The 26,742-nt window shown below is 58.7% G+C and overlaps 1 protein-coding gene across 1 annotated transcript; it reads left to right on the top strand.

The window, feature by feature from the left end:
* The first annotated feature begins 1,804 nt into the window (after nt 1-1,804).
* APC2 (APC regulator of Wnt signaling pathway 2) lies at nt 1,805-26,548 on the top strand. The gene is made up of 15 exons (XM_075543575.1): nt 1,805-1,943; nt 6,830-6,988; nt 7,115-7,205; nt 7,508-7,688; nt 8,144-8,252; nt 8,364-8,477; nt 10,026-10,103; nt 10,246-10,344; nt 10,690-11,092; nt 11,301-11,396; nt 12,014-12,153; nt 12,403-12,480; nt 12,681-12,797; nt 13,223-13,437; nt 19,545-26,548. Exons 1-15 carry the CDS (start codon nt 1,857-1,859, stop codon nt 24,499-24,501), a joined length of 6,924 nt encoding a protein of 2,307 aa, XP_075399690.1. The 5' UTR covers nt 1,805-1,856; the 3' UTR covers nt 24,502-26,548.
* The last annotated feature ends 194 nt before the right edge of the window (nt 26,549-26,742 follow it).

The following is a 26,742-nucleotide window of genomic DNA, read 5'->3' as shown; positions in this document are numbered from 1 at the left end:
CCTGCCACTTCTGGGACTTGACCCCAGGGGCAGCCCGGGTCAGGTTCAGACTGCCTAAAAGGGGGAGCATCTAGGCTTCTGAGAAAGACCCACAACCCACACATGAGCAAGCTTCACTGGGACAACGTCCATGGCCATGCACTGATGACCATGAAGACCCAGTGATGCTTTGGCAACGTGCTTATTGGGTCCACTGCTGTGTAACCATCCCCATAGCCACATAAAGGGGGCGCTGCATGGGTGGGGCTCATACGGGCCCAATGGAGGTTGGGTGCCAGGAAACCCAGTGCACTACAGGGTCTTTGTGGAGCAGTAGCAGGAGGGCTGGCCAGGGGTCTCCCCACTGTCAAGGGCTGCAGTCCAACACTCAATGGCCATTGTCTAACCGAGGACTGACCACCTGATCAGCCTGGGGGACAGTGGAAGCGACCAGTTGTGAGGTGGTTGGACTGGATTGTGATTGCCATTCTGCTGGGCCATCTTGCTACTAGCAAGAGGAGCCAGGAGCGGGGTCCATCCTCTGGACCCTGAAGCCTTGCCACAGTGACCCTGGATGCACAAGACACATCTTTGATGGAACCAGGAGCCCAAGACTGACCATGGTGGACTTCATCCACCAAGTAAGAACTGAGCACTGGTTGGAGCTGAGCATCTCCCTCCAGACGAGTGAGGTGGAGGGTGGGCTTGTCTTGGAGCCATGGTGGCCGAGTGGTCAGCAGTGGAAAACCATCAGCCACTCTACTGTGGAGAGTTAAGTCTGGCCTATCTTCTAGCTTCACTAAGTGAACCCTCACTGCCTGTCCCTTTGTGCAGTCCCAACAAGGCCCTCAGCTGCCCTGTCAGAGTAATTGTATCTTGGTCATTTGCAAACTGGTCAAACTCTTTTTTTTTTTTTAATTTTATTTTATTTTTTTTTTTTGGTCAAACTCTTAATAAGGCTCATAATGAAGGGAGGAAATTGAGACCATTTTGAAATGGGGAACAGGCTTGTTCACACATCAGATGGGAGGTGGCTGCCCCCTTCTGCTTTGTGCCACCTGGGCCTGTATGGCAGAGCCCTTGTTAAGGCAAGACTGGCTCCCTTAAAGAGGCACTGTCAAATGGTGGGTCTGGAAGTTAATAGGCAACAACAGCCTTAAGGTAGTGGGTGCTAACCCCACCCCCAGGCATCTCCCCAGAAGGATCCTGCTGTTTCCAACCTCCCTATCCACAGTCCTTGCTTGGATGCTAATGGGAAAATAGCAGCTACCCCAGATTCCCCCACTTTTCAAGGCACTCAAACTGGCCCTGGCAGCTCCGCCCTGCCCTAAAGTACAGGAATGCTTCCCAGCAAGAACGCTTGGGGTCTTGGGTGGGCGCTGCCTGGGCCTGTGCCCCCTGCTGCTGCCAGTGGCCACCTCAGCCCTATCTTGCCTTTCATCACACCTTACAGTGCACTAGATTCAACCCTGCCCTTTCTCCCAGGCTGACCTGGCTTGGACAGGCTCAGGAAGCACTTCCAGGGTGTCCCTTCATGTGCACTCCCCCGCCTCCCCCCACAGGGCTCCAGTCTCCCAGCCCACGGACTTCCTGCCTAAGACCCCCTCTCCTCTCCTACTTCGCCATTTGCCCATGTCTTCTACTTCCTATTCTGGAACCTCCCCACCCATCACCCTGCAATCCCTACTCCGAAGGCTCCCTCCCATTACGGAGTTCCCAGGAGACCCTGGCCTAGCTCGGAGTTCCTGGTGGCAGTCTCATGGGGTGGAACCCGCTCCGCTCCTCCCTCCCTTCGCGCAGGCGCATGGGCATCACCGGACGGGTTCCTTGGCGGCCAAGGGGCGGGGTAGCTGTCCGGGCTGGGTGGCGGCGGCTTCATGGGGCTCCTGGGCCTGCTACATTCGACCTTTTTTGGGGACCAGGTAGGGTGTCGGCCCGGCCGTGGGCACCTTCTTCCGGACCAGGTAGGCTGGAGGGGCGGGTAGGCTCCAGACAGCGGGCAGCCGAGGAGGCCGACACAGGCTGGGGCGGGGCCTGAAGCACAGGGATGGGGCGGGGGGGGGTGGCGCAGGGGCATCCCAGGATTGACGGACTGGGGTCTTGCGCAGTCGTCTAGGAGACGGTTACCAGGGAAACCGCAGTAGGGAGAGGGGCTCCGGAGGTACCTACACTGCAGCGACCCCCACCCTCTGCCTCCGATCTGCGCAGGCGTGCATTCCCTGAAAGCGGAGGGCCTGGGTGGAGACCCCCAGGGTTTCTGCAGCTTGGATGTGAAGAAGGGCCAGGCAACCAGGGGACCGAACCACGCCTTACACCCGGCTGGTCAGCCCACAGATGCTAACAGGGATCCTCCCTACCTGCCACCCCCACCCCCACCCCTGCCCACTTACCAAGCTCCAGGGTCGCTATGCTAGAACCGCTCTGGAAGGCGGGGGAAACAGGCCCGAATCCAAGGTCACACCCCAAGCAGGGCCGGACCTTGAGCCTCCTGTAGAGGGAGGGCCTGCGGAAAACCTGCCCCAGTCCTAGGGAGCTGTCCGTGGTGCTGACAGGACCGCCTGTCCCCCGACCCCCTTCCAGATGGGGAAGCTTAGACCTGGGCGTCCCCCCCCCCCCGTCTCCCCCCCCACCCCCCGCCTACAGTCCCTTCACCTGCCAGGCCCTGCGCTGTTGCCATCGCCGCCATGTGACCTGGTCTGTTTCTGTGCCTTTCCCCTACCCGGGAGGAGGGGGCCCTGGTTCAGCCCCCAGCCTCCTACAGAGAGGGCAATGGGGAGAACATGGGATACTAAACAGACAAGGATGCCCCACAGTCAGGCCCAAGACCCTCCATGAGTTGACTTCTACTGAGTTCAGGCTGCTGGAGTCGAAGCTCACAGGCCACAGGAGAGCATGGGCCCAAGAGGGTACCTCATCTGAGCTGGACTGTCCCATGCTGCATCCAGCAGGCCCCGGGATTTGCAGAGTGATCATTTAGGGTGTTCCTGAAGCACGCAGTCAAAGAGCTTGCTCTGGGTTCTGGGACCTCCATGTGACCTCAGCTGAGGATCTGTCACCATGTGACCGAGCCATGCCCAGTGAGGGCAGCCCAGGGCCAGGGTAGTCCTCATTCCTGTAACAACAGCCATAAGCCCAGCCCTGAGTGGTAGTGCCCCACCTGTGTGTGGACCTCCAATGCTCCTGCCACCTGGAAGGCCCTGGCTGAGAGTGGCTGGGGAGCCATGAGACTGGCCTTATCTAATTGGGAAGGTCCAGTACCATCTTACCCATGTGGTAGTGGAAAAGACCAGGGACGGGCACACGCAGAAGGCACACATGGCGTGGGACAGCCCCCAACCTGGTCTAGCTCACCCTCATCTCCCATGGTCAGCCTACCCCCAAGAGCCCCTCCATGTTCTCACCCCTCTGTGACACCCTTGGGCCAAGCCCCATCATCTGCCCAGCAGCTCCTGATCGTCATGTACTGTGCCTTTGGCCTGGGCACTTCCCCACGCTGAGCACTCCGGCCAGCCCTTATCCCTTCTGAAGAGGCCAGGGTCCTCTTCTCAGGGCAGCCTCCCCACCCCCACAGCAAGCTCCTCCCTGCATCACTGCCCAGGCCTCATAGATTGGGTGCCTCTGAGCCTGGCCACCCTAGACAAACAGGAAGCCTCATGGTCCCCTCTGTGCTTGGCTTCAGTGCTTCTGCCTTCCAGATGATCGCTGTGGCCATTGCCCTCCCATTTTGCAGAGGAGGAAATTGAGGGCAGGTGGGGGTAACAGATGTGCTCTGCTCGGCTAGGCCCAGCCCCCTCCTGTTTCCAACTTTAGCAGCTGGAAAGATGGGTTGTGGGTACAAACCCTCAAGTGGTCTCTGGGACCAGGGACAGCTGAGGGCCAGGGTCATTGAAGCTCCAGGCCCTTCCCTGCTCTAGCAACATCCCTTCTGGGGCGGTTTCGGGCTGTGTGGAGAGACAGACCCAGGAGGCTGGGAGGAGGCCCTGACTCAGGATGCACCAGGTGGTGCAGATACCACGCAGGAGGAACTGGCCTGGATCCCTGGGAAGACCCTAGGCTCAACAAGCATTGTCACACCCTGATTCGGGTCCACAAGATTCGTGGGGGTGGGGAGGGAAGCTTGCCTGGCTGCAGCACTCTACTCACACCCCACCCCACAAAGATTCTGATGTAACATCCCAGACTAGGTATTTGACGCTCAAATCCCGAGACTCTCGTCCCAGGGCCTCTGAGGCGACTTCACCGATTTCGGGTCGTGGGGCGTCCTCCTCCGGTTCCCTGGGCGCCTTTTCCCCTGGTGGTGGTGGTGGTGGTGGGGGAGCTCAGCGCCCCTCAGATGCAGCCCTGAAATCGGGCCCAGTGCCTGCACCCCGCGGCCACCGCTATCCCCGCCCCGCGCCGCCATTCGCTGTTGCCATGGCACTGGTCGGTCTTCCCGGGCTGCCATTGGGCGCCGCGTCTGTATCTGCATCCCGCATCCTCCCCCGTGCATGGTGGTTTCGCCCCGCGCTGGGGAGGCGGCTGCGCCCGCTTGGCCAGGCCAGGACGCGGCTTTGTCAGACCTGGACCCCACTGCCTGCGCTGCCAAGAGACCAGGCCCCAAGTCCAGGTGGGTCCTGCGGACCTGGGACGGGCTGAGGACCCAGGCGCAAAGCGTCCACCAGCGCAAGGGGTGAGACGATGAGCGGCGTCTTGACGGGTTGAGGGGAGGGGACGCCACCTGCTTGCTACCCGGGGTCCATCCTATCGCCTGTCAGCGCAGGTTGGCTCCGGGTGGGGGCTGGAGGAGAAATGGAGCCCCAGGAAGGTGGGCATCTGTGTCGCTGAAGCCGGTGGCAGACACACACCCACTCACAGAGGTTTCTAGAGACAGGCGGTGGCTTGCTGCGTGCGGGATTGGAGCTGCGACACCAGGACTCAGTGTCCTTTTCTGCAGAGCAGGGCTTTGGATTGGAAGAAAGAGAAGGGTCTGGGGAGCCCACTGATCTCGCACCTGCTCCGACTCCCACCCCAATGAAGAGGGAGGCATGACCCTCTGTGGCCCTCTTCTCCCTGAAGGTACCTGGCCTAACAGGAAAGAGGGCAAGCTAACAGGAAGGTGACTCCACACCTAGTGAGGATAGCAGGACAGTGTGCCTAGGCCAAAGGGGCAAGGACCAGGCACCACCAGGGCGGTGGGCTTGTGGGCGAGCTGTCTTGGTCCTGAGACTGCTGGGATCCACGAGAGGGAGTAGCTGGAGAGGAGCAGTTGGGAAGGGCCTCTGGCTACCTGTCTGAAGGGCCCTATGGGAGACTGGGTGAGGGTGTCCAACTGGAAGGCACTCAGAGAGGATGGGGGGGTGGGGGTGGGACAGAACCTGGCGGAACTGGCATCCCAAGTCTTGACTGAGGGCAGCCCACCGAGTGTCCCTGCTGCCAAGGTCAGTCTTCGGAGAAGGCAGAGTGACTGTCTGATGTGAAGAGGCTTAGTGGGTGGGAACAGCTGGGGAGGGTCACATGCCTATGAGAGGGGCCCATGAGGGGTCTGGATGTGGAGAGCCAGAGGGTCATACACTGAGGTTTTCTTTCCATCTGGACCCATGGTGATGGCCTCAGCAGGACAGTCCCTGGGCCAGACCCCTGGGATTTTACACCCATGACCCACACAGAACCTTGGGCACGACCTGCACCAGGGAAGGAGGTCAAGGCTGTGGTCCAACCTCCTGAGACACCATTCAGTCTCCAGACCACGTGCCCCGATGTCATCCCACTGGCCTTGCCGGTGTGGGGGAGTCTGGTCAGCTGGTTGGCCGGCCAAGCTCGCCCACTGCTCAGATAGGCAGACCAAGGTCCGAGCAAGTGAGGCTGTGCTGTGCCTCCAGAGCCTGTAGGGTCTGATTCTGATGGTTGCCCCCGGGCTTGGGCACCCAGTAGGTCCTTAGGTGGTTGGGGGCCCAGCCAGGCCCCCAGCTCCACTCCATGCTCAGTTGTACCCTGGGTGGTTCCAGAGTGGGCGTCGGCGCGAGGTTGAGGTGGGGCTTCTTGGAAGGAAAGGAGGGAGAGAAAAAGAGGCAGTGGATGAATGAGTCTAGAGGGTGGGGGGGCTGTGGGCGGGGCTGTCTGGGGAAGGGGCTGGAGGGGCTGGCTGCCATTGGTGGTCTCAGACAAAGGCAGAGGAGAGGGAAGGGAACAAAGAGGAAGGCTGGGGACCACGCCAGCTCAGGCAGAAGGTCTGAGCAGAGGGTGGAGGTGCGGCCAGCTGGCCTGAGGGAGGAGGCCGGGCCAGAGCGAGAAAGGACAGCTAGAGAGAAGAAGGGGTGGCTGGTGGCTGGCGGTGGCGGCAGGAGGGCATGGGGCAGGTGGCAGTGGGCGCTACTGAGGGCTCGCTCAAGGCTGCCTGGTGTGCCTGATCATGAAGGTGGCTTCCCCAGCCCTAGCTGCTGAGGGAGGGAGCAGGGGGCTGCAAGTCATCCCGGCTTGCAGTTGCCAGGTGCTCCTGATGGGCTAGGGTCTGTCTATCTGTTTGTCTGTCTGTCCAGTCATCCCCCAGCCACCCTCTCCTGGGTGTTCTTGGGTGTCCATCTGCCCACCTGCCTGCCTTTGGGCTTCTCAGAGAGGGTCAATCTGTCTGGCGGTCAGCCTGTGTGTCTGTGAGCTTACCTGTGTGGGACATTTGGGCTGTTTGTGTGTCCAGCTGGGGCTCTGTCCCTGCTTCAGACTCCTCAGGCCATTGTTTATGTCTGTTGTCACTCCATCTGCCACCCCGCTTGTGCCTGGGAACCCTGACGTGGTGGGAGAGCTCAAGGGCCAGGGCTGGCTTGGGGTGCCAGCCGCCCCTCCCCGGACCCTCACGGACCCTGACTTGTGGCCCCAGGCGCTGCAGGAGCTGAAGATGACGAGCTCCGTGGCATCGTATGAGCAGCTGGTACGGCAGGTGGAGGCTTTGAAGGCCGAGAACAGCCACCTGAGGCAGGAACTGCGTGACAACTCCAGCCACCTGTCTAAGCTGGAGACGGAGACTTCAGACATGAAGGTGGGTGGCTCTGGGGCTGGACGGTGGACAGGCCACAAGGGTAGAGCCTAATAGCTGGCCCGGGCCGGGGGGAGTTCAGGGAAGCCAGGTAGCAGCCATCCTGAACCCCCCCCCCCCACCTCACAGGAGGTGCTACAGCACCTGCAATGCAAGCTGGAGCAGGAGGCCCGAGTGCTGGTGTCCTCGGGGCAGACAGAGGTGCTGGAGCAGCTGAAAGGTGAGGGAACCTGCATGGGAGGTGGGTGGATGAGGGGCAGGGTCCCTGCATGGGTCCCCCCACATGCTGAGCTGAGGGGAAGAGGGGTAGGGCCCCTACTGACTGCCGCCCTCACACCTTGCATGTGGGGCCGAGAAAATGAAGGGCAGGGCCTCAGCTGACCGACCCCTTCCCCAGACCCTGCATGTGGGATTGGGGGCCAGAGGGCTGGGTCCTGCTTACTGTCCCCATGCCCTACACCCTGCATGTGAGCTCGGAGACAGGGTTCTGGGCCCCACTGACTCTGCCCTATCCCCACCCAGCCCTGCAGGTGGACATCTCTAGCCTGTACAACCTCAAGTTCCAGACGCCAGCCCTGGACCCAGAGCCCCCTACCCGGAGCCCGGAGGGGAGCCCCCTCCACAGCTCTGGGACCTCTAAGGATGGTGTCGGGGAGCTGAGCAGGGCCACCATCCACCTGCTGGAGGAGCTGGACCGGGAAAGGTGAGAGCCTGGGCACCCAGCTTCAGTGAGAAACAGGGTGGGACTCCTGGCCAAGGGAATGTCTCCAGCGAGACATCCCTGGGGTTCCCTGACACATAGGCAGTCCCCAGACCGTCCTGTGTCCAGTGCCAGGGCTCCGTGTCAGGCCTGCAGCCAGATGGGCTCAGGCAAGCTCTGTGGAGAAAGGGCCAGCAGCGCTCCAGCCTGGCTGGGGGGCTCAGACAGGGACCTGAAATCAGGTCCTTGTGGGCTGTGTGGCCTCAGGCAAGCCCCTTCCCTTCCTTCTGCACTCCACATTCCAGGGGGCACACTGCCTTTCCGTTCCCCTGTCTCCCGTTCAATTTAACCGGGGCTTAGTTACTCAGTTAGGCCAGCAGCCCTCCCTCAAAGCCTCCACCCAGAGCCAAGGCAAGCAGGGAGTGACCACAACACACACACCACCCCCCTCCCCCCAGGTGCTTTCTGCTGAGCGAGATGGAGAAGGAGGAGAAGGAGAAGCTGTGGTATTACTCCCAACTGCAGGGCCTGTCCAAGCGCCTCGACGAGCTGCCACACGTGGACACTGTGAGTCCTGGGGCTGCCCAGCGGGGGCGGGGCAGCGGGGGAGGCACGGGGTGGTGGTGGTGCAGTCTGCTTTGGCGCGCTCTCACCGGGGCCTGCTGCCCCTCCCAGCAGTTCTCCATGCAGATGGACCTGATCCGGCAGCAGCTGGAGTTCGAGGCACAGCACATCCGCTCCCTGATGGAGGAGCGATTCGGCACCTCAGACGAGATGGTACAGCGCGCGCAGGTGGGCTCGGGGCGATGGGGGCAGGGCGTGTGGTGTGGGCGTGGCCTAGCGAGTCAGAGGGTTGAGACTCTTACCGGCGGTGTCTTATGCGTTGGGCAAATCAGAGAGCATCACTACGGGGAGTCCTAAAGGAAATGGTGGAGTCTAAACGGCGTTTGTGGAAGGTCTGAATACGCATTAGCATTTGATACAGTTGAGTGGGGCCAGGGTGGGTGGAACCAGGTCTGTGAGTGAATGGCGCCAGGTCTTGGGGTGAGTGAGGGGAGCCCTTCTGAGAGTGGATGAGGCAAATCTGTAAGTGGGTGGGACTAGGCTGTGCTTGGCTAGCGCTGCTCTGATTGTGCTGGAGCCAGTTCTGAGGGTGGACGCAGCCTCTTCTGGAAGAGGGTGGAGCCAGTCTGAGAGGACTGGAGATGTGCGCTTGGCTGCTCAGAGAACAGGGCCCTCTGGGCGAGGGCATTGGGGTTAGTTGGGGCGAATCATAGGACTAAAAGAAGTCGTATCCAAACAGTGGGTAAAGCAGATGCGAGCGGGACTGTTGACGTTTGAGGGTGGAGGAGCCCAGCTGGGCTGGGTCCAGCTAGATGCTGGGTGGAGCCAGAGCTGGAAGGGAGCAGCGAAGCCAAGTCAGAGGAGAGGTGGTCTTCAGAGGAGTGGTTGGACTCCAGTGGGCCGGCCTACATGGGGGCGTGGATGGGGCCCCGCATTGTAGGTGGGGTCACCGTAGGGTGGGTGGAGTCAAGCCAGGAGAGGTGGTCCTGGGAGGATGGGCTGAGCTCTGGACTGTAGGCAGAGTCTCTGTGGGAGTAGGAGGAGCCACAGTGGAAGTGGGAGGGGTTACCAGGGTGGGGTGGTGCCCTGGGAGGACGGGCTGACTTTTAAAGGCCTTGCTGAGGCCTTCGCTCTGAGTACACCGCGTGTGCACACTGTCCTAGTGGCGCTGCCCCTCATCAGGACTTGGTTCTCAAAGGCTAAGCTTTCTTTTTCACTCGTCACTTTAATTCCCACACATGCCTGACTTCGTAAACTTTTCCCACCTGCACTCCGTTTTCTGCCGAGAAATTTTTACGCAACCCCAGGTATGCAGGTACATGCAATAAGTATGCAAATAAAACACAGCTTTTAACGGAGTTAATTTTGACAGTATTGTGGAACACATCAACTAACTTTGGGGACATTTTTGGCGACAAACATGTTGTATGGCCAGAGCCAAGGGTGCAGAGACACTGCTGATGCAGAAACACAGGGATTCACTGCACGTTTGGTTTGGTTTTGAATTAATGTTTTTGTCCCTTGTGCTTTACTGTTGCCAAGGAGTGGGTGGGGACAGTGGGAATGGGTGGAGTCAGAGCCAAGGGTGGGTGGAATCCTGGAAGCACAAGGGGAGCTCTAAATGGTGGGTGGAGCCGCTGGGTACTTGGGGTCATAGCCACGGATGGGTGGAGCTGCTGGAGCAAGGGGTGCACTCTAGGAAGTAGGTGGAGCCACAAGGGTAGTAGGTGGAGCCACAGTGGGAGATAGTGACCCAGTCTTGCCTCTTGCTCACAGATCCGCGCCTCCCGCCTGGAGCAGATCGACAAGGAGCTGCTGGAGGCGCAGGACCGGGTGCAGCAGACGGAGCCCCAGGTACTATGGAAGAGGAGCAGCTAGGGCCGAGTTGGGTGGCCCCAGGCACTACTGGGGATTCAGCTATCAGCTGGCATCAGCAGCCTGTGACCCCGTGGGGTGCATTCAGGGTGAATCCCCAAGCGTGATGCTCTCCCCACAGGCACTGCTGGCAGTGAAGTCAGTGCCAGTGGATGAGGACCCCGAGACAGAGGTCCCCCCGCACCCAGATGACGGCGCCCCTCAGCCAGGCAATAGCAAGGTGAGGGTGGGGTCCCTGTGTCCCTATCCAGCCCTGGAGGTGTCAAGCACCTGCCCTGGATGGTGAGCAGGATACATGTCCTGTGTGTTTGGGAACACACTGGATGGTCAAACTGTCCTCCTGCATGTGGGGGCTGCTCCTAGAGACCCCACCGGAGGCATTTGGCCTCCTTTGGGGGCTATCTTCTGGTAGTGTATGTCTCTGCCGCCCTTACCCATCCATCTCCCCAGGCGTGCTTCCCCTCCCCCTCCACGCCCAGGAGGAGAAGAGGACTCCTATGTTTTAGGGTGCCCTGGGGGGCAGGCGGCTGAGGCCCCCTGAGCCCGCCCAACCCCTCTCCCGCAGGTGGAGGTGGTTTTCTGGCTGTTGTCTATGCTGGCGACTCGCGACCAAGAAGACACTGCGCGCACTCTTCTCGCCATGTCCGGCTCGCCAGAGAGCTGTGTGGCCATGCGCCGCTCAGGCTGCCTGCCGCTGCTGCTGCAAATCTTGCATGGCGCCGAGGCTGGGCTGGGGCCAGCGGGCGGTGCAGGCTCTGCCGGGGCGCCAGGTGCCAAGGATGCGCGCATGCGTGCCAATGCAGCGCTGCACAATATCGTCTTCTCGCAGCCCGACCAGGGCCTCGCACGAAAGGAGATGCGTGTGCTGCACGTGCTGGAGCAGGTCCGCGCCTACTGCGAGACCTGCTGGGACTGGTTGCGCGCGCGTGACAGCAGCCCTGACGCCGGTGGTGCCAGCGACACTGGCGGTGAGTGCAGGCCCCACGCAGTGGGTGCACAGTTGCTGCCCCGCCTCCTTGAGCCGCTGGGCCCTGGTGGTGACAAGCTGGCCCCGCTGTGAAGGCCCTGGCCATGCCCATGGCTAAGGGTGGTTCAGAGCTGAGTGGGCCGGCCTGTGAGCGGAGGGTGAGACAGGCAGGGCATCAGGTGTTTCTCTGACCTGCCTCTGCCCCACAGCCCCTGTACCTACCGAGCCACAGATCTGCCAGGCCACCTGTGCCATCATGAAGCTGTCCTTTGATGAGGAGTATCGCCGGGCCATGAATGAGCTGGGTAAGTGTCTCACTTGCCTCCTTCGGGGACACTTTCTGGGATTATGTGGGTCTTGGGTGTCAGTGCATGTCCAACAGTGAGGCTCAGAGGGGACAGAAGAACCCCAGGGTCACCATGCCCAGCCAGGCCCCATGAGCAACATGCTGTCCCCAGTTCTGGCTGAGGCCACCCTTTTGGCTGTCACCTTGTCACCCTCTGAGGCTCAGTGTTCAGGGCAGTAGGCAGGAAACAGCAAGGGGCCCTGGGATCGGGTGCATTGTGCCAGTGCGTGTGTGTTGGGGCACCTGAGGACTCTGGAGTTGGTGGCAGCTTCAGGCAGCAGGAACACACTAACCCACAGAGGGCAGCGGCACCCTGTGAGCGCTGGGCACTGGGGAGGGAGCCGGGAACCTTGCTCAGCTGGGATGAGTGTGGGCACAGGCCTGTGCTGGGGATACTGAGTATGTGTGTCTGTGATGAGGAGACCTTAGGAGGACCCCGGGCCAGAGGAGCTTCCAGCTCAGGCTGCCTGGAGCCACAGAGTTGGCCAGGAAGGCAGACATATGGCACAGGATAGGGTTCTAGGAGGGAAGGTGGGGTTGCCTCCCCTCACCACGGCCCCTCCCATGTCCCCACAGGTGGGCTACAGGCCGTGGCTGAGCTCTTACAGGTGGACTTTGAGATGCACAAGATGACCCGGGACCCTCTGAACCTTGCCCTGCGTCGCTACGCTGGCATGACTCTAACCAACCTCACCTTCGGGGATGTGGCCAATAAGGTGCCCGGCGGAGGGCCCTGGGGGCCCCACAGCCCTCCGACCCTCAGCTCCGCCTCAGAATAGCCCAGTAGACTGAGGCTTCCAGGGGCAGCGGGACACGTCCTCCAGGTCCCTTGTGAGAGGATGCTATTTCCTGGCTGTGAGACACCCCGCCCCACCTGAGGGTGCGGGGAGGAGCTGGGGCCCAGGGGTCTCCCACAGGTGCCTCTTCCCCCACCGCAGTGGTTATGATCCTGTGTTCCTCCCCAGGCCACCCTCTGCGCCAACAGGGGCTGCATGGAGGCCATCGTGGCCCAGCTGGGTTCAGACAGTGAGGAGCTCCACCAGGTGCGGGCAAGGACCCTTAAGCCTGCAGTACCCATGGGGGTGGGGGTGGGGTGAGGGTGTCCACCTCCTCCTGCGAGGTGAAGCTGGGGTCTCTGGCCCACAGCTCACGGGGGCAGCCAGCCCGTGCCCAGGTCTCTAGCCCCTTGGTGTCCCACCACTGCCCCTCTGCCTCACTCTGGCCACCTACCGCTCGGCCCCAGGTGGTGTCCAGCATCCTGCGAAACCTGTCCTGGCGTGCCGACATCAGCAGCAAGAAGGTGCTGAGGGAGGTCGGCAGTATGACTGCCCTGATGCAGTGTGTCCTCAGGGCCTCCAAGGTGGGTCAGGAGAGGCGGCCGGTGTGCAGAGGGTGGGTTGGGGCAGGAACAGATGGGACAGAGTATGTGAGGGTGGGGTGCCCCAGGGGGCAACGTGCTTGGAGGGGCAGGGCAGGGGCACGGCACGGGTGGGAGCGTCCGGGTGGAGGACCTGCCAGGTGCATGGAGGGCGGGGCACAGAGGGTTGCTGGTGTGGGGAATGCAGAGGATGGTGCTACAGAGGGGCACAGGGTCCTGGGGACTCAATGCAACCTGGGAACACGGCTGCCACTGCAGCTCTTTAGTTCTGTCAGCAGGCAAGGACAAGCCAGCGATGGGTGGTGAGTCCTCCGTCTCCAGCAGAACTCAAGCCCAACAACCCATTGCTGAGACAGGGCTGAGATGGCCAGTTCTTTACTTTCTTTATGGGCACATGCGCCCCCTAGGAGTCCACCCTGAAGAGTGTGCTCAGCGCCCTGTGGAACCTGTCAGCACACAGCACAGAGAACAAGGCGGCCATCTGCCAGGTGGAAGGCGCCCTGGGCTTCCTAGTCAGTACGCTGACCTACAAGTGTCGGAGCAACGCACTGGCCATCATCGAGAGTGGCGGGGGGATCCTGCGCAACGTTTCTAGCCTCATTGCCACCCGCGAGGACTACAGGTTAGCAGGTGGGGGTCAGGGGTGGGGCGTGCTTGCTGGAACTGTGGGCCGGAGACAATGGTGACGAAGGAGACAGGTGATGGACCGGTGCATCAGGCTGTATTCTCTTCCCGGAGACTCAAAAAGCCCAAACTCACTGCCAAGGGTCGGTTCTGACTCCTAGTGCCCCTTTGGGGCAGGGCAGAACTGCCCCTGTGGGTTTCTGAGGCTGTAATTCTTTGGGGGAATAGAAAACCCCATTTTTTCCCTCGGAGCAGCCTGTGGTTTCAAACTGCTCACCTTGAGGTTACGAGCCCAACTCCTAACCTCTCTGCCACCACCCTTCTCTTTGTGTAAGTATATCCCACATGTGGCCTGGAGTCACTTCTCTATTAAGTTAAGAGCTCATGGATTTAAAAACACATATTACTGAAAGATAAAACTTATTTCAGTAGACTTACTGTAAAAATTACTTTTAGTTTTATTTATTAGTGTATAATATTTGTTAAATAGCAATATTAAAAGCAATATTTATTGAACCAAGCAAGGTATATATTAATGAAAACAGAAGTTAATTAGCTAACCAGTAAAGATTGTTAAAACCAAAAATTTACTTATTTTCAGTACTTACATAAGGGGGCTTCAAAAAAGTTCATAGACACATGTTTTACTTCATTTTTCACACATTCTTTGAAGCCCCTTGACTGCATTTCGTGAAATAGAAGTCACTCTTGTGCTAACAGAGCACATAGTAAGCAGCTGGTGCTACCAGCCCAACTCAAGTCCAAACCCACTGTGACGCCCCAGGCTGCCCGAGGAGGGACGGCTTTTATTTTTAATTCTGACTTCTTATTGTGAAGCACCTGAAGGGTTACAGAGCAGGCCACCGATTTTAAACATAGAAAATGCATATGCATTTCATTCCAACTCACCCACTGCTGCCCCCCACGCGCTCCCAAGCGTGTCCTCTCTCATCCCTTCGCCTCACCTCTGAACTTTGTCAAAAGCCCGAGTGCTGTCGTTTGGGTCACAGTGGATGGGCGATTCTGACACCAAGGGGAGTTCTGATCCAGTCCTGAAGGGTGAGACCAACCCTTCCCAGCAGCGCAGCAGCCTCATCCTTCTCTCTCTCAGCGGCTGGTGGGATTGAGCCGCCAACCTTGTAGTTCGTTGCCCAACACCTAACCCACAGTGCCACCAAGTTCCTTAAATAGTATTAATAATAAATGGATCACATTTATTATTCAGGAAAAGAAATAAAACTTTCACTACTTACAATGCTAAAATTGTTTATTAAAATAATCAAAACTATTAAAGTATATATTACTTTTAAATGATAGTACAGTGTACATTACTTCAATTCACTTCCATAGGCTACACTTATATTAAAATAAAATGTGCATTGCTTATTAATGAGTATTTATAACACCAACTTTTATATAACATAAATGTACTTTTTTAGTATGTATATTATATGCTTACTTATTAATATCAATAATATTTGTTGAGATAATGTTCACTCAGCACTGCAACTCAGCTCACTGCCCCCGAGCCCATGCTGACTTGCAGCCACCTCACAGCACGGGACAGCAGGGTAGGCTGCCCCTGGGGATCTCTGGCATTGTAACTGTTCACAGGGGCAGCAGGCCCCTTCGTGCTCCACCGATGCTTTGGGATTGCTGACCTTGTGGCTAGTGGTCCAGTGCGTAACCACTATGCCACAACGCTCATTAGGCAAGATTAATAAAACAGTGCTTGTTAACATTAAAAATGCCTATTTTTAGTTCTTACTCTAAAATATTGTTTTCTAACAAATAATTTGTTAAATAATCATCATCAAAGTGTACTTAGTATTTGTATTTTTATGGTCAAATTTCTTTTTAAAATCATTTTATTGGGGAGCTTACAGCTCTTATCACCATCCATCCATCCATCCATTGTGTCAAGCACATTTGTACATCATCATCCTTTTCAAAACAGTTTCTTTCTGCTTGAGCCCTTGTATGAGCCTTGCTTTCAGCTCCTCTACTTCCCATCCTAAGGAATCCTTGATCATTACTATCATACCTTACTGTCCGCTGTCTCCCTCACCCACGTTTCTGTTGTTCATCGCTTTGAGTGTGTGTGGTGGGGGGTGGGCAGCGGGGTGTTATACATCGATCATTAAGATCGGTTCTCCCTTTCTCCCCCCACCTTCCCCTTACCCTCATGGTATAGATACTCCCATTATTGGTCCTGTGGGATTTATCTGTCCTAGATTCTGTTTCCAGCTCTTATCTATACCAGTGTACATGCTCTGGTCTAGCTGGATTTGTAAGGTAGAACTGGGGTCATGATAGTGCGCGTTGAGGAAGCATTAAAGAACTAGAGGAATGTTGTATATTTAATCGGTGCTATACTGCACACTGGCTGGGTCGTCCCTTCCTTGTGACCCTTCTGTAAGGGGATATTAAATTGTCTACAGATGGGCTTTGGGTCTCCACTACGTCTCCCTCATTCACATCAATATGATTGCTTGTTTTGTACAGGCTGGTGTACTTCTTCCATGTAGGCTTTGTTGCTTCTCAGCTAGATGGCCGCTTATTAATAAGCCTTTAGGACCTCAGACGCTATTTCTTTTAATAGCAGGGCAACATCAGCTTTCTTTACCACATTAGCTTATGCACCCATTTTGTCGGGAAGGTGAGCATCAGAATGCCAGGTTATTAGAAGAAAGTGTTCTTGTGTTGAGGGAGTACTTGAATGGAGGTCCAATATCTGTCTGCTACCTTAATACTTAACATATAAATACATATACATAGATCTATTTCACTATCATTATATATAAATTTACATCTGTATGTGTCTGTATTTAGACCTCTATAAATGGTCTTTGTCTCCTAGTTCTTTCCTCCATTTCCTTTTACTTTCCTCCTGTCCCACTATCATGTTCGACCTTCATTCATCTCTCAGTAATTCCTGGCTACATTGCACTTGATCAAAACCCACCAGGCATCCTATGCCCTCCTCACCATCGATTTTAGATCACTGTTGTTCCCTTGACCCTCGGATTGTTGAGTGTACCCTTCCTTTCCCCCGCCTCTCCCTCTCCTGTGTCCCCCACGAAACCGGCAGCCCCATTGTTTTCTCCTCAGGATTGTTTATCCTGCCTATCTTATATAGATAGAGCTGGGGGAAAAAAGCCTCTAGATAGTTCTAGGTCTGTTTGCTGACCTTCATGAATGTTTTCTGATCGAGTCCCCCTCCCTATAAGAATGCACTACAGAGGACAGCACTGAAGCTACAGCTGGGGGAGAACATAATACAGAGTCTTCTTAGAGCACACGGAGCAAACTAAGAGGGGAGTGGGGTGGGGAGAGAGCGAGTGGAACGCATCCTGGCCCCCCAAGCCCCAAGAGGGTATTCCTGCTCAGAGCAGCCAATGCCCAGGCCGGCCCCACCAGGAGACACACATCCCCTCACTGACCCATAGCGCTATGGGGGACAACATGGGAGACACAGCGCAGGAATTGTACCCGGTCTCACCCCCTCCATGCTGGGTGAAACGCGAAGGGAGTGCAACCGAGCAGCAAGGGGACCAAAGCAATGAAGTCCCCAAGGAACCCCAAAAAAAGACTTTGGGGGCAAGACTTGGCATCTCAAATTTCATTGTTAAAGTAAAATACTAGTTAAAATAGTAAAATAATCCTTATTTTATTAAAAAATAAAATTTACTTAATTATGTACTGAAATCTGTTTATTAATACAAAATTTAATTAAAATAAAATGTCCATGACTTTCCACTGCCACCGAGTCAAGTCCCACTCATTGGACCCTATTTTGACCTCCAAAGGACAATGTCAACCTGTGTCCTTGGTTTTCCGAGAAGACACCATGTAACTCACTCCACCACCAGAACATACTGCAACAAGCGAACAGGATGCTCAAGACCTCTTTAAAAGTGTTGAAAGCAAAGAGGTTACTTTGAGGGAGGACTAAGCTGACCCTGACCCTAGCCATCATCTTCAATTGCATCGAATACATGTGGAACTTGGGCACTGACTAAGGAAGACTGACGGAGAACCATTGCATTTGAATGGTGGCGCTGGAGAAGATGATTGAAAGTACCATCTGCCTTGCAAGATGCGCGGCCATCGAGGCAAGGATGGCAAGACGTCGTCTTACATGCTTTGGACACATTTCCAGGAGAGACCCCATTCCTGCAGAAGGACATCATGCTTGGTAAAGTGGAAGGCAGGACAAAACAAAGAGAGGTCCCTGATGAGATGGACTGACACAGTGGCTGCAAAGATGGGCTCAAGCACAAGACCAGGCAGTGTTTTGTTCTGTTGTAGAAAGGGTCACTGGCAGTAGGACATGCTTCAGCGACGAGCTGGTCCTGTAGTGGTGTAGGGAGTTCAACCCCAGGCCGCGGCTGCTCTGCAGGAGAGAGATGAGGCTGCTGCTGTCCAGAACCGAGTCTCAGAAACGGGAGGGGGGGGGTTCTGCGCTGTCCCAGAGTCACATGGACGCAGTGGCAGTGGGTGAGGTGGTGGTTCTTTTTTTCAGTTCGGTTTTGCTTCAATGAAAATCTGTTTCGTGTAAAACATTCATTAAAATAAGTGAAATCAAATAGCCTTAATACTAAAGAAATAATGTTCATTTTTATACATATATAGTAATGTTTCACTTATTAACATGAAAATAAATGAGTTTAAGTATATTAACATCAATAACATTTATTATAAAAAACAAAATTTACTAATTTTTGTATTCAGACACAGGAAGATAGTGCTTAATACTATGTTAAAATATGTATTTATTAAATAAGACTAATCACAAACCATATTTTAGCATAAATATCTTTTGCTTATTAGATAAAATACTTGTGTAAACAAACTGACCACTTAGTAATATGAATAAGTAATGCATATTTTATGCAAAAGTTGGAGCCCTGGCAACATAGTGTGCTGGGTGTTGAGCTGCTCACCCCAAGGTCAGTGGTTTGAACCCCCCAGTGGCCCCATGGGGGAAAGAGGAGGCCGTCTGCCCCAGGAAAGACAGCTAGCCTCACAAACCTATAGGGGCAGCTCATTCCTATCCTAAAGGTTGGAATCAATTGAGTGGCAGTGAGTTTGGGGCTTCTTGTGTGGTGTAGAGAAAACTTTAAATCACTTGTCTTTAGTTTATGTGTCTATATTATTTACCATATATTTTAATACTATTTGTTACCTATCCATTTACTTACTTTTAGTACTCAATGTGCTTATGCTGCTTCAGGTAAACTGAACGCATCTATTAGGTCAAGTTTAGCTACGGAGCACTCCTCCCTGGGCACCCAGTGGCTGTGTGTTGCGCAGCTAACTGCAAGGTGAGCAGTTTGAAACCACCAGCTGCTCCGTGGGAGAAAGACAAGGGCTTCTCCGTGGGTAGGGTGAGAGTCTCGGGCTCCCATGGACAGTTCTACCCTGTCCTCTAGGCTCTGAATGGACTCAGAATTTGCTTTGGGCTTTAATGAGGAATGCTTGCTATTTTAAAGCAAATTAAATTGATCTATCTTAACAGTTGTAGTTGCTACTAAAATAACTCAGACATTCCCTTTCATGGGATAGCATTAAAATATGTACAAAATAACAAAATAAATTTATTCATTGTAGTACTTATATACTTACACTAAAATATCATATATTAAAATATTAAAATAAGGCGGTATGGGTGGCTTCAAGAAGTCATTGGAAAATTCAGGTCTTTTCACTCTATTTTCCCACAACCTTTTTGACAGGCCCTGGTGTATTCTAATATATAAGTAACAAATGCTTATTCCTTATAATATGTGTTTCTTTTTGTTTCTCTGCTTCTCTTGTTAAAAGGTAATTACTAAATTATTTATTTTTACTAAATTTTTAAATTACTAAAATAACAATGCAGAGTTATTAAGGTAAGGCCACATTTATCAAGTAATATTCTCAGACTTTATTCTTTAGAACAAAAAATCAAAAAGGTTCCTTTTGGTGTGAGTTTGGGACAGACTCACTTCAGCTTCCCCGAGCGCATCTGACATCCCAGCTCACCCCGGCCACCCAGAGCGTGCAGTGGTGTGTGGCGGGGACAATGGGTGACCAGCTCCCTTGACCCTACCCCCCCCCCAGGCAGGTGCTTCGAGACCACAACTGCCTGCAGACGCTGCTGCAGCACCTGACTTCACACAGCCTGACCATTGTCAGCAACGCCTGCGGCACGCTCTGGAACCTGTCGGCGCGCAGCCCGCGTGACCAGGAGCTGCTGTGGGACCTGGGCGCCGTGGGTATGTTACGCAACCTGGTCCACTCCAAGCACAAGATGATCGCCCTGGGCAGCGCTGCCGCCCTGCGAAACCTGTTGGCCCACCGGCCGGCCAAATACCAGGCGGCAGCCATGGCCGTATCCCCAGGCACTTGCGTGCCCAGTCTTTACGTGCGCAAGCAGCGGGCACTCGAGGCCGAGCTGGATGCCCAGCACCTGGCTCAGGCACTCGACCACCTGGACAAGGAGAGCCTGCCAGTGTCCGTGCCAGCCACCAAAAAGCCACTGGCGCCCCTGAGGCACCTGGAGGGGCCGGCCCAGGACTACGCCTCCGACTCGGGCTGCTTCGATGAGGATGATGTGCCCTCCCTGGCGGCCGGAGCCAGCGCTGCCACCGAGGCCCCCAGCCCAGCCATTCTGCCCCACTTCCTGGGCAGCCCCCTCTTGCAGGGCCAGGCGTTGGCCCGCACCCCGCCCACCCGCCGGGGCCCCGAGCCCGAGAAGGAGGCTGCTGGCGGGGAGGTGGCGGTGGCGGCCAAGGCCAGGCTGACGCTGGCCGTCGCACGCATAGACCGGCTAGTGGAGGACATCTCTGCCCTGCACACCTCTTCCGACGACAGCTTCAGCCTCAGCTCCGCGGGCGACGCCGGGCAGGAGGCCCCGCTGCCACCAAGGGCGGGCCGCTCCCAGTCTTGCTCGCCGGCCAGGGGGGCCGAGGGGCATCGGCGAGAGGCAGGTAGCCGGGCCCACCCGCTGCTGAGGCTCAAGGCGGCGCACGCCAGCCTGTCCAACGACAGTCTCAACAGCGGCAGCACCAGCGACGGCTACTGCCCTCGCGAGCACATGCGGCCCTGCCCGCTGGCCGCACTGGCCGAACACCGCGAGGACTCCCCGTGTGGGCCCCCGAGGCCGGGTCGGCTGGACCTGGACCCTCCGGGGGGCCGGGCAGAGCCCCCGGGCCGGGAGCCTGTGGACGCGCGCGTGCGCACCATAAAGTTGTCGCCCACGTACCAGCACGTGTCGCTGCTTGAGGGCATGGCCAGGGCAGGAGCTGTGCCTCCGGCGCGCACCCAAGCCTGGCTTCCGGCCGAGAGCCCCGCCCCCGAGCTGCCGCCCACGCTCGCGGCCGGAGACTCCTCCGCGGCGCTCTGCCTGTCCCGCTGCAGCTCGCTGTCTTCACTGTCCTCGGCTGGCCGCCCGGGCCCCAGCGAGGGCGGCGACCTGGGCGACAGCGACTCGTCCCTGGAAGTGCTGGAGGAGGCGGGGCCCGGCGAGGCAACCCGGGGGGCGGCGTGGCGCGCCCCGGGGGCCTCACTTCCGGTCGCCATCCCCGCGCCGCCGCGGCGGGGCCCTGGCCGGGGCCTGGGCGTGGAGGACGCTACGCCCTCGAGCTCGTCCGAAAACTGCGTGCAGGAGACGCCGCTGGTGCTGAGCCGCTGCAGCTCAGTCAGCTCGCTGGGCAGCTTCGAGAGCCCGTCCATCGCCAGCTCGGTAGCCAGCGAGCCCTGCAGCGGCCTGGGCAGTGGCACGGTGAGCCCCAGCGAGCTGCCCGACAGCCCCGGGCAAACCATGCCGCCCAGCCGGAGCAAGACGCCGCCGGCTGCGGGGCCGGGGCCGGGCGAACGCGGCGGGGCCGCCAGCCAGTTCTGCCTGCAGTGGGAGAGCTACGTGAAGCGCTTCCTGGACATCGCCGACTGCCGCGAGCGCTGCCGCCTGCCTTCGGAGTTGGACGCGGGCAGCGTGCGCTTCACTGTGGAGAAGCCGGACGAGAACTTCTCCTGCGCCTCCAGTCTGAGCGCGCTGCCCCTGCACGAGCACTACGTGCAGCAGGACGTGGAGCTGCGCCTGCTGCCGCCCGTGCGTCCGGAGCGCAGCGGCTTCGCGGGGCACCGCCGGCCGGACGAGGTGGGTGCCCGGTTAGAGGCGCCGGCCGCTGCCGCCGCCCCCCGTGGCTGCCCGCCTGTCGCTACCACTGACGCGCAGCTGGAGCTGCTGCGTGCGTGCCTGGGCGCCGCTGTGCCTGCCCGCATGTGCAAAGTGGCTTCTTCGCTGGTGCCCGGCCGCCGCCGCCGCCACCACCACCACCACCACCGCGCGCTCCCTGTGCCCGTGTACATGCTGGTACCCGCTCCGGCCGGCGACGAAGACTCCGGCAGTGACTCGGCCGAAGGCACGCCCGTTAACTTCTCCAGTGCAGCCTCGCTCAGCGACGAGACCCTGCAGGGGCTACCTCGAGACCTGCCGGTCAGGCAGGCACAGGCCAGTCGCCCCACCTCTTCCAGGCAGGCCTCAGGCCCGCGGCACAGGGCCGGGGGTGTGGACCGGAGTGCAGAGCCGAGCCCTGGGAAAGGCAGGAGCCGCACGGGCATGGAGCTGCCTCTTGGCCGGTCCCCCAGTGCTCTCTCTGACCGCGAGGGATCCTGCTCCGGCCCGGCCCGCGGGGACGCAGGCATGCAGTCTCTCTGCCTCACCACGCCCACCGAGGAGGCCGTGTACTGCTTCTACAACGAGTCTGACGAGGAGGAGCCCTCCGCCGCTACCGAGCTCCGTCGGAAGGCACCTGCCATTCCCCGGTCCTTAAAGAGGGAGCACCAGGCCGGCCGGAAAGATTCGCCCAGAGTCACACCCAACGCCCTGCCACCTACCCGGGTGCACCCAAACCTCATTGCCGACGAGACGCCACCCTGCTACTCGCTCAGCTCATCCGTCAGCTCCCTCAGTGAGCCTGAGCCAGAGCTGAAGGCGGCCAGCAGCAAGGACTCTGCGGCCAACAAGGGCTCAGGCTTGGCTGCTGCGCGTGGCAGCGGGTCACCCCGCCCACAGGCCGATCAGGAACTAGCGCGGCGCTGCACGGGCCCGGCTATGTCCAGGCGCCGGCCCCCTGCGTCGGGGTCCCGGCGGAGAAAGCCTGGAACAGCCTTGCCCCCGGCCGAGGTGGCTCGGGAGCGCCGCGAGGAGGGGGCGGGCTCGGACCTTGGTGCCTCTGACCTCGACAGCGTTGAGTGGCGGGCCATCCAGGAGGGCGCCAACTCCATTGTCACCTGGCTGCACCAGGCGGCAGCTGCGGCGGCTACCCAAGAGGCGGAAGCCAACTCTGGCCTGCCCTCTGCATCAGCACCCAATGTGGACCGGAAGGGGCGGCGGCCGCAGGCGGAGGGCCAACTGGGCTGCACAGGACGGCCTGAGAGACGTGCTGGGACTGACCGCAGTGGCCTGGAGCAGCCGCGTGGCGCTCAGAAGGCGGCGTCCGGCGTGCCTGCCGTACTGCGGGGTCGGACGGTCATTTATGTGCCCAGCCCCACTCCCCGGGGACAGCTCAAAGGCACTCCGGGCCCTCGCACTGGCCCCCGGAAGCCCGGGCTGACTAGTCCCATTCAGCCAGCTGCCACTGCCCCAGCCCCGGCCCCCGGCCCCGGCCCCTCGAGGTCTCGCAGCCTGCACCGGCCTGGCAAGATCTCGGAGCTGGCACCACGCAGCCCCCCGCAAAGGAGCGCCACGCCACCTGCGCGCTTGGCCAAGACACCCTCACCTGGCTCCTCACAGAGCTCCCCTGGCACCCCGCCACCGCCTAGGAAGTGTCCCTCGAGCACCCCGCCGGGACCCCTGCCCGGGCCGAGCACCTCCTCCTCCTCCTCCGGACCCAGAACGCCGGCGCGGGCGCTGTTGGCCAAGGCTCACAAGACGCAGAAGTCCCCAGTGCGCATCCCGTTCATGCAGAAGCCAGCGAGGCGCGCACCCCCGCCACTCGCCAAAACGGCGCGGGAGCCGGGGCCGCGGGGTCGTGCGGGCGCAGACGGTGGCGCCGGCGCACGCGGGGACCGCCTGGGCTTGGTGCGTCTGGGCTCGGCACGCTCTAGCGGCAGCGAGTCCTCGGAGCGCTCTGGCTTCCGGAGGCAGCTGACTTTCATCAAGGAGACCCCGGGACTGGCGCGCCGCCGCCGCACTGAACTGGCTCCGGCAGAAGCCCCGAGGACCTCGCCAGCTGGCTCACCTCGCCGCGGTCGCCCTGCGCTGCCCGCCGTCTTCCTCTGCTCTTCTCGCTGCGACGAACTACGTGCACCCCCTCGGGCGCCCCCAACCCCAGCGCGGACCCCCGCGGGCCGCTCTGTTCCCAGCCCTGCTGCCAGGCAGCCCCGGCGCACCAGCTCGGAGAGCCCAAGCCGCCTGCCTGTGCGCACGCAGGCTCCCAAGCCCGAGGCGGTTCGGCGCTATGCATCACTGCCGCACATCAGCGTGGCCCGTGGTCCAGACAACGCTGGCTCCGCACCCCTGGCCGACAGTGCTCGCCGCGGCAGTGACGGCGAGCCTCGTGGCCTGCCCAGGGTGGCTGCCCCAGGCACCACGTGGCGGCGCATCCGGGATGAGGACGTCCCCCATATCCTGCGCAGCACGTTGCCTGCCTCAGCCCTGCCGCTGGTGGGCACTGAGGCTCCTAAAGGGACCCCTAACGGACCCTCACCACCGCGCAAGACCAGCGATGCAGTGGTTCAGACGGAAGACTTCTTGGCTCCCAAGACCAACTTCAGCACCTCCCCCAGCTTGGAGAGCAGGGAGCCTCCCCAGAGTCCAGCGGGAGGCCCTGGGACCCTGGGAAGCGAGGTGGACGGACCTAGCCCACCCAAGGCGCCCCCCACTGCCCCATTCATCCACGAGGGCCTGAGCATCCCAGCGGGGGGCTTCCCTGCCAGCCGCCATGGCTCGCCCAGCCGCTCAGCCCGGGTTCCCCCTTTCAATTATGTGCCCAGCCCCATGGCTGCAGCAGCCAACCCCGATTCAGTTGTAGAGAAGGCTCCCGCTGCTGCCCCTGCGGGTCTCCTGGAATAACGGCCAGGCCGGCCTTCCACAATATTTTCCTGGCCCTGTGGCACAGTGTGTGTCCACCCCTGGGCAGTCCTGTCCTCCCTAGCCCTGGGCCTCACAGCTACCACCGCCTATAACTCACTTCTCCAGCGGAGCTTGTGGACTACCCAGGGCTCAGACAGAGGCCCTGCAGGGCAGGGGCCAATGGGACTTTAAACTCCTCTCTGGCTCTTGGAACACAGGCACCCTTAGGAGGGCTGTGGGACAACCCCCACCCCCGCCTGGCTGCCTGCAGCTGTCATTGTAGCGCCTGTAATTAGGGCGCTGGGTAATTTGTTAATGATGGCTCTGGGGCATGCCTTAGCAAGCTCAGCTGGCACTAGGTGTCGGTGCAGCGCAGTCCTCAGACGGGTGCTGGGGGAGTGCTGGCTTGTGGGGCTGGCACTAGGTGCAGAGCAGCCAGGACAGCGGGGATGGGAGGAAGAGGACCAGCTGGCAGACTCCCAGGCTGGGCTGGCACCGATCTCTCGTTCCTGGGGTGACCTGAAGGTCAGCATGGGGTCACCAGCTGCCATTGGCCATGGGCTGGGCAAGTCCCTGGAGTCCCTCTGGTCTTCACCCCAGGGCTTGCATGTTAGGGCACAAGGAGGCAGCCACATGTCCCCTGCCATGGTGGCACTGACCCTGTCATTTCTGGATTCCCAAAACCTGCTGCCCTGGTCACAACCTCCCTGGGGACACTATTATCTGTGAATGGGGTCCTCCATGGAGTGGGCTGCTCTTGGTGAGCTGTGGGTGAATGGGGGCTCTGCCCAGGGTCTTGGTATTTTGCTGTAGGAAGACCTAGTCAGGTCTTCTCTGCAGAACCATACAGCATCCCAGAAGGTGTTGCTTGCTGCAAACACAAAGGGGTCTGCAGTCACAGCCACTTTGCATTGCGAAGCGGCCTCTGGTCTGTCTGTCCTGTGAGGGGACATGGTTTACTGAATCGGCTCTTGGGCACTGCCCTTGAGGGAGGGGGCTTAGAGGGCCTGCTACTTGCAGAGCGGCCTCCCGTCTGTCTGTCCTGGGAGGAGGGGACATGGTTTTTGGGCTGGCTGCTGGGCACTGGCCTCAGGAGGGAGGTGGGGGACCTGAACACCACCTCTTGACTCCCAAGTGAGCAGGGGCTGGTTGTGTCCGGACTGCAGGGGCCTGTGGAAGGAGCAGGGCAGAATGTCCCTAACATTCACGGGTGGGACCCAGACCCAAGTGTCTCCACCAGACCATGCTCTATACTGGGCTCTGAGATGTCCTCACAGAATGGAAATCCTGGGCCACACCACAGGGGATGGCAGGTAATGGGGACCACTGAGCAGGAGTGTGGGAGGGCCCCCAGAGGCTACGCAGGGTACAGCTTAGGTCCACACTTGTCTCCTGAAGACCTGTGGTCTTCCATGTCCCTGGGCCTTGGGGTCCCGAGGTGCTGTGAGTCTCGCTGCTAGCTGTTGTCCTGCTCCTGGTTTGAGGGTCAGGAAGGCATGTGGGGCTACCTGCAAGGGCCACGCTGCCTCAATGCCGTGGCCTCCCTCCTTGGTTCCCCTGCTGCCCCCATCATGCATGGCAGTCACCAGTCACTCTTGCCTTTTTTGAGGCCCAACCTGGGGACAACTAACCCAAGCCAGGAAGCAAATGGACACTTTGCCAAAGCTTGGGCTAAAGGGGCAAGAACCTGCACCTCTGGGCCAGGAGAGTGGGGCCCAGAATCCAGCAACCCAAACCTTAGGGCCACCTAAGGGGGGTTTAGAATCAGCAGCTTCTGGGCCAGGTGCGTGGGGCCCAGTATCCCAAGTTAGACCTGGGGTCTACGGCGGACCCCCCAGCTGTACAATCCCCCTAACCTACCTGCTGCTGGGTGCTGCTGTCAGGGCACTGTGGCCACCGGCACAGCCAACACATACCTCACGCTGGACTGCCTGCCGCACCCTGCCAGGGCCCACACCTTATTCACACACTGTAAATAGTGTCCACCCCCCCGTCCAGGCGGACTGGGCTTGGACTCCTGTGCACCTTCAATAAACACGCTGTTGGACTTGCTGCAGACAGACCTGTCTGTCCCCACCATGGTGGGGTTTGGGCCCCCCTAGGGCCTGCCGCGATCATCTTCCAGAGACGCTAGCAACACCCAGGCTTGCCAGGCTGTGAGCCTCCGCCGCTGCCACCTGGAGCAGAACAGGGAGCTGTTCAGGCCATGGCACGGTGTGACCGTCTGCCTGTACACCCTCA

Source organism: Tenrec ecaudatus, chromosome 1 (genome assembly GCF_050624435.1).
Source record: "Tenrec ecaudatus isolate mTenEca1 chromosome 1, mTenEca1.hap1, whole genome shotgun sequence".
NCBI lineage: Eukaryota > Metazoa > Chordata > Mammalia > Afrosoricida > Tenrecidae > Tenrec > Tenrec ecaudatus.
This window is presented reverse-complemented; position numbering and strand designations above follow the sequence as displayed.

Bases quoted from the DNA above. Each gene is read 5' to 3' on its own strand.
- APC2 (XM_075543575.1), top strand. From the start codon at position 1,857: ATGGGGCTCCTGGGCCTGCTACATTCGACCTTTTTTGGGGACCAGGTA. The intron at 1,944-6,829 runs GTAGGCTGGAGG...TTGTGGCCCCAG, and splicing joins GGCACCTTCTTCCGGACCAG to GCGCTGCAGGAGCTGAAGAT. The intron at 12,154-12,402 runs GTGCCCGGCGGA...GTTCCTCCCCAG, and splicing joins TCGGGGATGTGGCCAATAAG to GCCACCCTCTGCGCCAACAG.